The 14578-nt window shown below is 51.2% G+C and overlaps 1 protein-coding gene across 1 annotated transcript; it reads left to right on the top strand.

Moving 5' to 3' along the window:
* Positions 1–1418: 1418 nt before the first annotated feature.
* LOC129063967 (acidic mammalian chitinase-like) lies at positions 1419–11872 on the top strand. The gene is given in 11 exon segments (XM_054565099.1): positions 1419–1447; positions 3017–3247; positions 4653–4709; positions 5184–5349; positions 6214–6338; positions 6810–6933; positions 7865–8050; positions 8874–8990; positions 9896–10037; positions 10483–10499; positions 11603–11872. Coding segments are annotated over 11 exon segments (1464 nt in total).
* The last annotated feature ends 2706 nt before the right edge of the window (positions 11873–14578 follow it).

Raw genomic sequence — 14578 nt, 5'->3', positions numbered from 1 at the left:
CATCCAGGAGAAGATTAAGGAGATAAAGGCCTCTTGTTCAGCTCTTGGCACATTGTATTTGCTGAATAATGTTAGCTGTTATTATTTTCAAGATGCGCCCAGTTTTACTTAGTCAATGCCTCAAGTTCTTGGCAGTCAATGACTACAGGTTCAGCCAGAAGTCAACTGAATTGAAGACCTGAAAAGGATCAGGGGACACTGTGAATAATCAATAGCCCTGAGAGTATCACCAGCCTCTCGGAACACGTACTGGCATCTGGAGGGCCCATTCCTGAATTTTCTGTAACCCAGATCGCCCTTACAAGGGGCTGGACCAGAGCCTTTCAGAGAGTCTTGAGAATTTACCAGGCAGATCTTTAAGTGGGAGGAGTCCGTACACTTGCTCTCAAGGTTCAGCCCCCAGGGCCACCCTGTCCTAACTGGGATTGTAGTCTGGCTGGGTGGGTGCCTGGGGCTGGTGTCCCAGCCAAAGGTAGAACCAGCCTGCTGTGGGGGAGAGTAGGCCACGCCTTTGCTCCTTTCATTACCTTCTAGGGCTGCGGGACCCTCGGACGTGGTCTGGACATGTGAGATATGGCATCCTGGTGGGCTTCCTGTAGGCGTATCCCTTTCTGTACCTCCCTCCCTCCTGCCCTTCTTTCCTCCCTTCTTTCCTCACTAGGTCATGATCCCAAGGAAGCTGCAAGAGGGGAAGCGGACAACACCGGCAGGGGATGCAAAGATCCACGGGCATCTTTGCAGCTGTCTCTTCTCTGGTTTATACAGCTCCTTGTCCTGGGCCTTGCTGCTTCTCCCTTCCAAGTCAAAGCTGAGTTAGAAATGTCTGTCCCCCGTGAATTTCCTCCCTCCTCTGTCATCCAGGCTGCCTTCGATTAAACAGAAACAACCCTGGCAAGTACTGCTTTTTCCGCTCCAAACTTGGTGAAACCTCCCGCACTTCTAGCCACTCGCCGACCTCCATGGCTGCAACAGAACTGAGGAGGTGGAGGATGGGCGGCGTCTGCCACGTTGTGTGGCCAGGCCCAAGAGCTGCCTGACTTCCCTTGTCCACACTCCACCCATAGGGCCCAGCTGGTCTCTCTTGACATGTGGGGCCTACTCTGAAATGACTTTGAACCCTAGGCCAGCCTCATACCGGTGCCAGATATCCAGATATGCCATTCCCCTAAATGTACCTCCAGTCAACAGCCTTCTAGGGCTGTTCTCACGGAGTGTCCATTGTGTCCTGGGGTGATTACCCAACAAGGAAAACACAGATAAGAGTCAGAGGGTAAACGGAGCCCTGTGAGGCCCCTGCCCCTTTATTCCCGACTCCGAAGGGAGCCAGGGGCAGGGTGGGAGGGCCTGCCATGCTCCCTATAAAAGGCTCTTGGGTGCTCCTTCAGGCCTGAAACTCGCATTTAGGACTTCCCACCAAAATGGGCAAGTGGCTGGTTCTCGCTGGTGAGTCTTTCCCAGGTGGCCCCGATCGGCTTCAGGAGTTGCTGCTTCTCCTCCGCCGTTCACTCCACCTCTGCCCGCACTCTCTGTGCTCCGAGGCCGCTGGTGTTGTCCCCTTCCCCTCTTGCAGCTTCCTTGGGATCATGACCTAGTGAGGAAAGAAGGGAGGAAAGAAGGGCAGGAGGGAGGGAGGCAGGAAGGAAGCTAGGAGGGGCCCGCGGAGCGGCAGAGGCTTCAGCCGGGAGCGCAATGGATAACGCTGGGGAGCCAGCGCAAGGCCATTTCCCCAGGAGGATGATGGAATCCTTGGGCTAGTGCCTTCCATTCTCATGTTCTGAGATTCTTCCTCACTGTGAGCCACACGGCAGCAGCTCAATGCGTGGACCTGACCAAGGATGTATCAGCTAAAAGGAGCAATTAGCAGGAAAAAAAAGTATGAGGCAGATTTTACTTGCATTTGTACTGTGGGGCCAGGTGTGAGGGCGCTGGAGAGGGAGGCAGAAAAGGCCTTAGGGAGCGCATGCAGCCTCTCCCGCGCAAACTCGCCCCCAGAGGCCGTGCCTCAACCGGCCAGCAGCCCAGGGAGAGCACCTGTGGGCTGGGCACAAGAGCTCACCTCTCATGTATGCGGTTGGGTGGCTTGAAAGGGAATAAAACTTGGAATCGCCGTTTGAGTTGAAAGTAGAGTGAAGCTGGTCCTAGAAAAGGCGAGTCCTGTTCCCAGGTGAAGAGGCCGCTGCAGGAAGGGGCCCTCTGCCCGAGACGCCCTTCTCCATCTCCAGTTGCTCCTCCGCCCTCCTCCACCAATTTGGCTTATCTTTGGGTCCACTCATTGCGCACACATTGATAGAGGGTTGACCGTGTTCCAGGCTCTGTGCTGGGCAGTGGGGACTCGGCCGAGTAAGCACTGTCCCTGCCCTAAAGGAGCTCACAGTCCAACGGGGAGACCAACAGACCATTATTTTTCAGTGTGGTAAGTTCTATGACGGAGATAAACCCCCATGAACACCAAAGGAGCCCAGAGGGAGAGCAGAGACCCCGCCCATGTGGCACCTCTCTAGGGAAGACTTCCATGACTTGTTTTTCATAACACTCTGTGCATATCTCCATTTCATCACTAGTCACAATGCGTCGCAGCTCTGTGCTCACAGGTTCGACTCTCCCATCAGGCTGTGAGCTCTTTGAGGGCAGGGACCTTTTTTTTTTTTTTTTAATCTCCAGCACCCAGCACTTAATAGGAGTTTGTTGAAAGAACAACAGTGGATTTTCCTGGTTTCTGAGCTGCACACTGTCACCTGAGCTTCCAGGTAGCTCACTGAACGCCTACGTGAGCCACCTTCCCTCAGAGCATCATGCGAGGGTCCATGTTGGGCGAGGGTTTCTGGGCGGGGGGGTTGAGACCTCGTCATGTCCTGGCCAGGGTTCCCCAGGCCTGGGCCACTCCCTCCAGGGAAAGGATGAGCCTGCCACCCCCTGACCCAGGTCTCTTTTCTCCCTTAGGGCTGGCCCTCCTGCTGCAGCGGGTAAGTGCCGCATGTGAGGGCGGGCCATGCCTGGGTACCTGGGGGAAGGACAGGGTTCCTCTCTTACTTCCTGCCATTCCAGGCACAGCAACCAAAATTGTGTGTTACTTCACCAGCTGGAGCCAGTACCGCCCTGGGGTCGCCAGCTACATGCCCGAGGACGTGGACCCTTGTCTCTGCACGCACATCATCTATGCCTTCGCTGGCATGGCCAACAACCAGATCAAAACCATCGAGTGGAACGATGAGGTCCTCTATGCCGGCATCAATGGCCTCAAGAACTAGTGAGTTCTGGGCTTGGGCTCTGTGCCAGGTTCGGGGTTTCCATAGGGGCCTTTCAGAAGTGTCCCCTGAGACACCAACACCAGAATGCCTGTCAGTCTCATTCCTCATTGGCAGTCTGCATGTTCTGCCCAGGACGGGCAGGTTACTTACTGGCTTGTTTTCTCACCAGATTCTCAGCGTTGTAGTCTGTGCTTCCGGCGGGTGTAAAGACTGCCCCCTGGCGTTTGCCATGCTGCAGTGCACCCCACGCCAACCCCTATATATTCTAAGAAGGTTCTGGTGCCAATTAAACGCTGAGCATATTTATTGGGCGACTACCATGTCAGGCATTTTTCTACGTGCTTTTCGTGTATTATTTACATAACCCTCACAACAAACACTACGAAGCAGGCATATTAAAGTTTTAAAAGATATTCTCACCCTGACCGGTATGGCTCCGTAGGTTGGGCATTGTCCTGCAAAGCCAAAGGTCACCAGTTTGATTTTTGGTCAGGGCACATGCCTGGGTTGTGGGTTCGCTTTCTGGCCGGGGAGCCTACCAAAGGCAACCAGTCGATGTTTCTCTCTTACATCAGTGTTTCTCTCCCTTGCTTTCTCCCTCCCCTCCTCTCTCTCTAAAAAAAAATAAAATAAAACTTTTTAAAAATTAAAGACATTTTCAACTCAAACAATTATGAACTCGATAGGAACTTTCCCTAGCCCAGTAAGTGGGAGAGCGCAGGAACGCCGGATTAATTGGTCAGATGGGTTAATTCACAATTAGGTTCAAGGGGGGACCCAGCGAGCGAGCTTTCAGGTCAAGCACTCAGGACCTGGTGCCTGCTGGGAGGCACCATGGTTAGAGGAGTTAGGTTTAAATCCTGGCTCTGCTGGCTGGGCGACCTTGAACAAATTGTTTATCCTCTGACTATCACCTAAAGGTCAAACGAGACTGACAGACAGGAGCAATGGCACCTGGTGGGCACACAGGAAGTGGCAGACACCCTCGCTGCCTTACTCCCTGTTCTTCCCTCTAAGAGACTCGGACTTGCATCTTTCTGCCTTTTGGTATCCCAGCAACTCCAGCGAACCCACCACCTGCACAGAGAGACTACTTCTAGGCTCCCCCACCCTGCCCCGTAAGCCCTGCCTGTTCTCCCCCGGGACGCTCGCTGCTGCACCAAGACCCGTCGGCCAGCCCTCCGGCAGGACAGGGAGTCAGAACCTGTTCAAAGACTGTTTACCCTGGGCCTGGAGGTGCCTTGCTCCTACGGAGACCTCTGCTCCCCACACGAGCCCCTAGGCTAGTGATGGGGCAGACTCAGGGCTGCTTAGGGGTGGGATGTAAGGGTGGAGGGACTGACCAGCAGGTGACAGCTCCTTGTGGGTGGAATTTCCTTTACATCGGTGTCTTTCTATTGTCAGCAACCCAGAACTGAAAACCCTGCTATCTGTCGGCGGCTGGAACTTTGGAACCCAGGGGTAAGATTGTATTCATGGCTGAGTCACTCCCACATTACGCGGTCTCTTCCGAGCTCCTGGGGCTCTGTGTTCCTCTGAGGCGGGTGGCCTCTGACCTCAGATTGCACCCCAGGAACTTGGTCAAAGCTCTCCTGCGGGCTGTCCTTCCTCCGTCACAGCTCTGACCACAGTGCATCTTAACTGCCTATTTACTTACCTGTGCCTTTCTCTGTATGAGATTCTCCAGGGCAGAAACTCTACTTGAGTCCCCACTATACCCCAGCACTACTCAATGTCACGTGAACGACTGAATAACTGAATGTCTGCCCAGGCAACAGTCAGGAGGCTACGTGGCAAGGCAGAGGATCCAGGCGCTTAGGCCACTATTGTTTCCTCCTGCGTCTGCCCCACAGGAGGATCTCGCCCTTGAGAGAGTCCCTGTCAAAGCCTGTCCCTGTCCCCGGAGCTATGACTGTTGTGATGTGTTGACCCCAGGTTCTCCAACATGGTGGCCACTGCCGAGAACCGCCAGACCTTCATCCAGTCAGCCCTCCAGTTTCTGAGGAAGTACAACTTCGATGGGCTGGACATCGATTGGGAGTATCCCGGCCACCGTGGCAGCCCCGCGGACACCCAGCGGCTCTTTACCGTCCTGCTGAAGGTGACTCACCCTGCCCGTGTCCAAAGAACATAGGGTCTGGTGGGGCACAACTGGCCAGGGAGAAGGTCTCTCTGTCTGAGAGAGGCCGAACGCACCCCAGAGGAGGGTACAGAACTCAGCCTTCCTGGCTCAAACCCAATTTCCTTAGCACAATTCAAGTCTTTCAGGGAAAACGAAGAGGCCCAAGTTACAGAGACTGGTATAAGGCAGCATAGTGAAATGTAATCAACTTCCAGAGACACGAGTAACTGACAAGGGGACAGGAGCACCCTGTCCTATCTCTAGGCACAGCCGAGGAAAGTCAGGTAGTCCACAGACAGGTCCTCTGTGGGTAGGGTATAGGGCAGGGATGTAGGACCAGCTACAGACAGAGGCGTCCAGGGCCCCAAGCTCTGAGGGGTGTGCAGACACCTCCAGGGAAGGCTGGCTCCTGCCCTCAGGACCGGATGTAAAGCCATTGGGTGCACACACCCTCTCCCTCGGTGCCAGCTGGGTTGAGCACCTGTGTTCACTTTGATGCTCTTATTTCCTTTTCCTCCATGACTGATTTTTCTGATTATTAGATTCAATCACAGATAGTTTGCAGAGCTAGGAGCCATTTTTGTTTAAACATAACCCTTCTTTTCTTATGTTTCTGCTCTGACATTATTTGCTCATTTTAAAGTTTAACTCTCAGACAGTCGTCAATGTTCCTTCACTTACAAGTTCCAGGGAGACAACTCACTGCTGTCCCCAGAGACCAACAGCTGTTTTGGGATCAAAGGACTCCAAACTGAGCACTCTGCAGATTTCCTCCTAAGAACTGTGACCTAGTCACATGCCCCTGGGCCCTCCAGCCTGAGGGCAGTGTCCTCTGTTCCATAGGAAATGTACAAGGCTTTTGAGCAAGAGGCCACACAGAGTAACAAGCCCAGGTTGCTGATTTCTGCTGCTGTGTCAGCTGGCAAAGGGACCATTGAGACTGCCTATCAGATCCCTGAGATGTCTAAGTAAGTCAACCCCGAGCCCAGAAAGCCAGGTTCAGCTCTAAGCGACCATGGTACCTCCCCCATAGATTGGCCAATGCCCAGGAATCCTGGACAGAGAGGGCTCATTCCCAAAGGAATAAGATTACCCTAACTCCTGAGAGAACCCTGGGCTTCTTTCTAAATGTTTCCAAGATTCTCAGTGATAGGAGGCTATTGGAGAACGTTAGTTGAGTCTCTTAACTTCCACCAGTTCTGCAGGTCTGAGTACAGCCTTCTCTGTTGATCATGGATTGTGTGCCTTCTGTATATCAGGTATTCTTGAGGTCAAGGCGAGGAAGAATGGAATAAAGAATTACAAAGCACGTTGCCTTGTGGCATAATTACAAACAACACATCTGATAGGGCCTAGGGGCTTCAGGGGGAGGGAGATGGAGAGTGTGATTTCCCATTGGTCATTTCTCGTTTCTGGTACCCTAACCCCAACCACCCAAGGTACATGGACCTCATCAATGTGATGACCTACGACCTCAGGGGCTCCTGGGAGGGCTTCAGGGGAGAGAACAGCCCCCTGTTTGCAGGACCCAATGACCAGGGAGACTACAAATTCTTTAATGTGGTGAGTGATGAAATGGGATGGTATTCATTTCTCTTTCACTGCAAGGCAGGCCGAACAGTGGCTTGGAGGTTAATCCCAAACAATGAGAATGTTTTTTCTTTTGTTAAAGAGGACTTAAAAAAAAAAAGATTTTATTTATTTATTTTTAGAGAGAGGGGAAGGGAGGGAGAAAGAAAGGGGGAGAAACATTAATGTGTAGGAGAAACATCAATGTGTAGGAGAAACATCAACTGGTTGCCTCTTGCACTCCCTCAGCTGGGGACCTGGCCTGCAACCCAGGCTGTGTGTAGGCTGATGCTGAGTCCACTGAGCCACAGCAGCCAGGACTGGAAAACTTTTTAAAATCCGCTGATGCTAGGATCCCATTTCATGACCCACCTTTCCCCCACTCTTCCTCACCTCCCTTCCACCCTCTCCATATGCTATGAGATTTGCCTTCCTACCTTGTGTGCCAAAGGCAGGGATGATGATGAATCTACTTAATGACTTGTAGGTTGATAAACTGGCTTGATGAGATTTCAGTGAATCCATCCAGGAACTTAAAAATGGGTATGGGAAGGTTTCCCAGGGGCACTGCCTGTGCTTGAACACTTCTGAGCTGCCAGCGGGGGACAAGGGAATGCCTGGCGAAACTCCAGTCATGCCACCAATGCCCAGCCCAGGATGAGGGGATGAGGGGTTACGAGAACATTTCCATTCCCAATTGATGCTGGGCCAGGTTCACTGCCTAACCCCTGTGCCTCTTGACCGAGGCACCTCTCACACCCAGGCCTAGCGGGGGAGGCATTGCTGGCCTCCCTCTAAGGTTGGCTTGACCACATGTGATATTCGAAGTGGCTGGGGAATTGGGTAGAAAACGTAGGCTGTTCCATAGGCCTCTGGGAACATGCTCAGCTGCTCCTTAATAACGTCCTCCTCACCCCGCCCCCAGGATTATGCGATGAACTACTGGAAGGACCAAGGAGCCCCCGCCGAGAAGCTGATGGTGGGCTTTGGGGCTTATGCCCAGACCTTCACTCTCACTCACCCTGCCGACCACGGCCTGGGTGCTCCCACCTCTGGCCCAGGGACTGCTGGGCCCTATACTCAGGAAGCTGGGACTCTTGCCTACTTTGAGGTAATGTCCCAGAGGGCCTGGGACACCTGGGAGAGCCGCTCTCTCCGTTCTAATGGGTTGGAGATCCCTCCGTGAAGAGAGAGCTCATACCCTGGCTTCTAATACAGGGCGTCCCATGTAGACTGCTCTGAATATACGTGGCAGGGAGGGAAGGGTAGTGTGAACAACTGATGAAGTGTCTTAAATTTTAACCTTTTAAAGTAAATGTGCATCTTTAATTCCAGTGGTAGTTAACATTTATTGAGTGCAAATGGACAGCCAGGCTCCATTCGAAGTGACTTATATATTACCTTACCTAACCCTTACAATGCACAGGGAGGTGCTGATTTTATCTCTTATGCAAAAGGGGACACTGAGGCACAGAGGGGTTAAGAACTTTGCTCGAGGTCGCCGAACTAGTAAGTGGCAGAGCTAGGATGCCAAGCTAAGTCCTCAAACTCCGGGCCCTAACCCTCACGCTCTGTCATCCTCTCGTTCGCTCTTCGTGGCAAAAATCTTTCACATAAGAACAGGTTAATTCATTTAAAAGGGAAACTGGGGCACAAGGCACCACGGAGCTGCCTGCCCTCCGTCTTGCAGATGGATACTGGCGGACACAGGACAGGAAGTCCTGTCTCACCTCCAGCCAAGGGCCTCGCCACCGTGCAGCCAGATGGGAAGCAAAGCCAGGGCGTGGGGGTGAAGCTGGAACCACTCTTATTTCCAGCAAAGAGGGGCGGGGTGGGGAGTACATCCCAGAAAAGAAAGGGAAGGAGGAGGAAAGGTAGGCCAAGCAAAGTCAGGGCCATCTGAGCTGTGGTTGCCCCTCCTGCACCGGCCCCAGGTCTGCTCCTTCCTCAGAGGAGCCACCGAGGTGTGGAACGCCCCGCAGGAGGTGCCCTATGCCTATAAGGGGAACCAGTAGATTGGGTACAGCAACCCCAAGAGCTTCGCCCTCAAGGTAAGGCCCTCTGCGCCCTTCCTTCTGCACATTTGGAAGGGCAGGGCACCTGTCCTCCACGTGCGTCTGAATTACAACCCCAGGAGTCCCATGAGAGAAGTAAGGTGAGGTCTCAGGTTGAGCTGGTGGACGGGTAGCAGAGCCCCGCAGTTGGAGCAGCCCCTCTGCTCCTGTGCACTTGCACTTGGCTGCCTTTCTTCTCTCGGCCCCTGCACACTCCCGTCCGCCCTCCTGACTATCCCCCATGCCCCCCACCGCCAGCTCCTTCAGGCTCCCTTTTGGTCCCGTCCCTGCACGGCTCTGGCTGGGATCCAGTTGTCCAAGGCAGGTGCTCTGCCTCTCTCCAAGGACCATGGCGTCATGTGGAACAGAGTTCTTCCCCTCCTGTGCTCCTCCCCCGTGTCCGGCAAATCTGCTGGTACACAGGCTGAACCAAAATCAGGAGGCGAGGGATCATCTGGGCCTTAGGCTTCGGCCCACTGGCCTTTAGATGCTCAGGTCTGGGATCGACCCCAGGGCCCTTGACCCTATACCGCCCTGTCTGGAGCCATATCTCTTTGCCTAGATACTTGCTGTGTGAAGGGCCCCCTGTTTCTTATGACACTAACCCCCTCAAGCTCCAGCTCCAACTCAGACAGGCTTCTCAGAAGGGGGTGGGGGTTACAGGGAACAGGAGGAATGGGCTGCTTGGGCCCAAGATCCTTTCTTCCTCCCTGACTTGGTGCCCTAAAACCTTTCCTTATTTGTAAGCATGTCTGGGAGTCGCTCAGCGTCACTGCAGGGAAGGCACTCTCCCGGGCGCTCCCCTGGTGAGGGCGCTGTGCCCCGCTCCCTGCCGTGCTGCTGGAGTCACTCCCTGAACCTGTGTGAGGATGCACTGCAGTCCCCCCGATCGTCCCCCGCAGGCCGAGTGGCTGCTGAAGAACAGCTTTGGAGGGGCCATGCTCTGGGCCATCGACCTGGACGACTTCACCGGCACTTTCTGAGGACAAGGCAGATACCCGCTCCTGAATGCCCTCAAATCTGCGCTCGGCGTCTCCACCCCCAGTGAGTAGAGTAGTAGTGAGTAGGCCCCACCTACCAGCCATGAGACCACACTCTCCACACGGCCAGGGAGGAAGGAAAAGCTGCCCGGAGCCCCTCGCGGCCTCCTTCAGACTTCCCACCTGTCTCAGCATTTTCGTGTGGAGCATGGGGGGCCCGGAGAGAGACCCAGGTGGCCTTCCAGGGGCCCGTCATGGTTAATGGTCCTTGTGAGAGAGGACCTGTCACCCTTCCTGAGGGTGTTCCTCTGTAGAGCAGCTGAGAGGGCTCCAGGACAGTGACCTGGAGCCTGGGTAGAGAAGGGGCCACAGACACCTTGTCCCCTGTTCCCACCTGCCCAGCTCCAGCCTTTATGAATCTTATGGAGCAGTGAGGACAGAACAGGGGACAGATTAAGAAGTTAGGAGATGAGGAAAGGGATGACAGAAGGGAACCCGAAGGGGCCCAGCTTGCACCTGCTCCCAGGTGAGAAGCGCAGTTACCGTCGGTCTCACCACACAATTCTGCCCAGCCCCAGGCGTCATGGATGGGCCAGAAAGAAAAGGGCCCAGGAAGCCTGTGGGAGCCAGTGCTGACCGCAGACCTCCGCCCCGTGCCAGGCCTGCTGGCCCTTCAGGGTTCACGTCACGGGCGTGCTCAGAGACAGGCATTATTCATCTACTTAGATATAAAAGCCAGGGAGGAAGGAAAGGGAGGTATTGATCAAAAGGTACAGGTTTCAGTTACACGTGATGAGTAAAGTCCTAGGAATTTATACAGCATAGAGCTTACAGTTAACAAGGCTGTATTGTTCTACTTGGCCATTGGCTGGGAGGGTGAATCTTATGGTTCGTGTTCCTATCACAAATAATAATAATAATAATAATTAAAGAAGGGGGAGAAGGCTTTGAAGGGAATGGATTTATTGATGGCATTGATCGTGGTGATCATAATGTATACTTACCTCCAAACACTTCAAGTTATACCATTAAATATATACAGCTTTTTGTATGTCAACCATAACTCAATAAAGTGGTTAAAAAATATCGCAGTGCGGTAGGCACCGCCTAGGCCATGAATTCAGACAGAGCTGGCTTTGCATCTCAGTTCTTGCTTTAGCTAACATGGATGAAGCGATCTTTAAAATTTCTGCACTTTGTATGATTCTTCAGGGGGTGGGTGGGAATGGAACAGTATATTTAGAGAAGCACTTAGGTGATAAAGGTGATAAATAAACATTCTTTTTCCCCTTAAAAATAAAATAAAAGCTAAGAATTGTAAAGCACTTACTATGCTACATAGCGAGCACATTGGAAAACACTTTACATAATAACTCTAAGAGATGATTAGAGCTCTATCGTTGGGATTCTATCACTCATCCCTTCCCATCATTACAAGAGGGAAATTGAGGCTCAGAGGAGATAACGACTTCTTCATGGTCACGCAGCTCACGGCAGAGCTGGGCTGTGCCTGTGGGTGTCTGGCTCAGGCCCAGGGCGTTTAACCACCGATCTGGGTAGGGTGTGCCCTCGGCTGAGAGGAACCCCCGTGACCCTACTGCAGACGCAACACTTGTCCTGGGAAAGGAGTGCCCTGCAGAGCCCTTTTCTTGCTCTCTTCCAGATTGCAGAGTGCCCACCTCTACCCTGGGCACCACCTCGGCCCCTGCTGCCACTGCAGCTCCTGGGGGCGACGGTGGTGGCGATGGCGGATTCTGTGCGGGGAAGTCCAACGGGCTCTACCCCAGCCCCACCAGCCGGCGAGCCTTCTACAACTGCGTGGGCGGGCACACCTACCCGGAGGCTTGTCAGACAGGCCTGGTCTTCGACCCCAGCTGCTCATGCTGCAACTGGCCTTAGGCATCCGCCCACTGGATCCACTGGGAACTGTAAGACAGAAGGACGATTAAAAGGACGTTTTGCCTTGGAGTGCCAAGTTGTCTATTTTGATTTATAAATGTGCATGATTACTGCCCTGCATTTACGAGAGGCCCCATCTTCCTGCTCTGGTTGGGGCGGGAGAGAGGGAGGCGCAGTAGCTGGGACCTCTCTGTGGGAAGTCCTGGTTCTCTGGGCCCTCCTGAGGCAGGAGGGGAGAGGATATGGGAGGCAAGAAAGGTCAAGTTCTTGTTCCTTTCCACAAATATGCCTCCAAAGACCTCACAGAAAGATCCAGAAGAGTGGCTGGACTCAGGACACCTAATATACTGTGTCACCTCCTTCAGAAAGTCTTCCTTCACCAAGTTTACTCATCTCCCAACTCAAGCAAGCCATCCTTGCTGTTTGAGGGCAGAACATGATGGCCGCCTGTAGGCTAGTCTATGGACTCCTCTTCCGCCCCCAGGAGGTCAGGAACAAAGACCATAAGCTCTGACTTCAAAATTACCTCACATTTAAAAAATAAGTTCATTACCACACATGAAGGTACCCTTCAGTTCCCTTAGGGAAGGCACCACAATTTTTTAAAACAAAAGCACACCTTTTGCTGGTTCATTCTGTCAAGGGGAAACAGATGGCGTTATTGTCACTGCTGTTGTAAATTCAGTGGAGCTCAACACTAAAAATTAATTATTATACAGTGGGGTGGGAGGTCTCACTCTACCTTTTCCAGGGCGGCGTGGTCTCTGCTCTTCCTCAAGCCAGTCAGCAGGCTGAAGAAGCTGAGGGAGAAAGCTGCTCACCAAGCAAGGAAGTGCTTCCACACTAACTAGCTCACTGGGGGTGGGGAGCAGTTCTGCGGATTATGCTCTTTTGACAAAACCAGATGAACAATAAGCAGAGCCAATGGACACATGGTTAAATCTAAACGTTCATCAAGTGATAACCTATCTCTCTCCTCATGGCCATTTTCTGACAAAGCTTAAAGGATAGCCTCTTGCAATGACCACTTGCGGGGTGCACGTTGATGCACTGATGTGTGCCCGGATGGAAGTGGCTAGGGACGGCTCTGTCCTCTGGTCTCCAGGACCAGTGGAGGAGGCATCGGTAACGCTGCCCGTTGGGGGACCAGCTACTTGTGCCATGGCCCTCACTGTGACCTGTGAGCTGCACAGAGTCACCAGGCCACCAGTGGCGGGATCAGTGGGAACTGTGGGACATTCTAGGTTAGGAGCACGTGGAATCTGAACACGGAAATGGGAGTCACGCAGTGTCACCTGCTTGAGCCTGGAGGGTAGCCTGAACACTCTGGCTGCAGGGTTTGTCGTTCATTCATCCATCTACAACCACTTATTTATTTTATTGTTTGACAACGCTTTTCATTTTGCAAGCCAATGCTGGTGCCAGCGATGAGCTAAAAACAAAATTATAGTGTCTATATAATGGAAAGTTAAGTATTGAATTTGCATTTTCCAAGGCAGTTGAGGTGAATGTAAAACGTGCATAAGATGTTGGCTGACACTTACTGCCCACCGTGGTGTGGTTGATACTGCATGAAAACTGGAAGACACAAATCTTCAGAACAAACATCAGCACCTACTTCAAAAGTACTGACAATTTTAAGAGGATTTTACCAAAGGATGACGATTTAACAAAGGTACTTGCCGAAGGTGTTTTAAAATTTTTTTTCAATCACAGTTGACATTCAATGTTACATTAGTTTCCAAAGGTCTTTTTTATATCACTTGGTGAAGCACAATTTTTCATTTAGGTAAATCTAATGATGAAGGTCCCTAATTCACACCTTTTTCTATTCTGTGTTTGCGTGTATGTACATGTGTGAAAGTGAAGCTCTATTTGCAGGACAAATTCACAAGATCTTGAGTGATACTAAATTTATGTCAATGTCAACAGATGTTTCAAATAGAATATCAGATAACTTAATTCTAATAATGATTGAATTTTCCCCCCAGCGCGTGAGAGCAAAGTCAACCTTTTGCTGATTCATTCTGTCAGGGGGAAACAGATGGCGTTATTGTCACTGCTGTTGTAAATTCAGTGGAGCTCAACACTAAAAATTAATTATTTTGTGGTGATAGTATTTGTGGTGATAATAATGCATTCAAATGTTGATGGAATATAACATTATCTGAAAACAATATTCTTTCTAAATTAAAAAACCTACAGAGCAAGAATGTCCTAGTGATTGGCTGTAGTCCACAAATCAGTCGTTAATGCATTAAAAAGAAACCGTGACATTCTATAATTCAAAATAAAAATTGTCAAATTTTAAAATACTTTCATATGTATGGAATAACTGATCTATAATTTGTTTTGACAATGCTGATGTTGAGCACAAGAAAATATACAGCAACTTGGCAGTACTGTTTGCTGCCTACTGTGTGTTGGATTTTAGAAATGTTTGGATCATTGGAGTATTACTTCTTAATTAATTCAAATTTCTCCACAATAATATTGAAGCTTTTTTATATGTCTTCTTGTACATTTTTGGTTGCATTTTATTCTAAATCAATTATAAATATTTTGTCCAAGTATTCAATGAGTGAAGCTCCACAACTCTTTCACTGTTAAAGTTTTATTAAATTAATATTAATTTTTTAAAAATAAATTTGCAAATAGACCTCTGAAAGAGGCATTGAACATGTTAAATAAGAAGTGCTGAAAAGC

The sequence above is a fragment of the Pteronotus mesoamericanus genome, unplaced genomic scaffold (assembly GCF_021234165.1).
Source record: "Pteronotus mesoamericanus isolate MK-2021 breed Mesoamerican mustached bat unplaced genomic scaffold, CSHL_Meso_final scaffold_99, whole genome shotgun sequence".
Lineage (NCBI taxonomy): Eukaryota > Metazoa > Chordata > Mammalia > Chiroptera > Mormoopidae > Pteronotus > Pteronotus mesoamericanus.
Note: the sequence above shows the minus strand (reverse complement) of the source record. Positions and strands in the feature narration are given on the sequence as shown.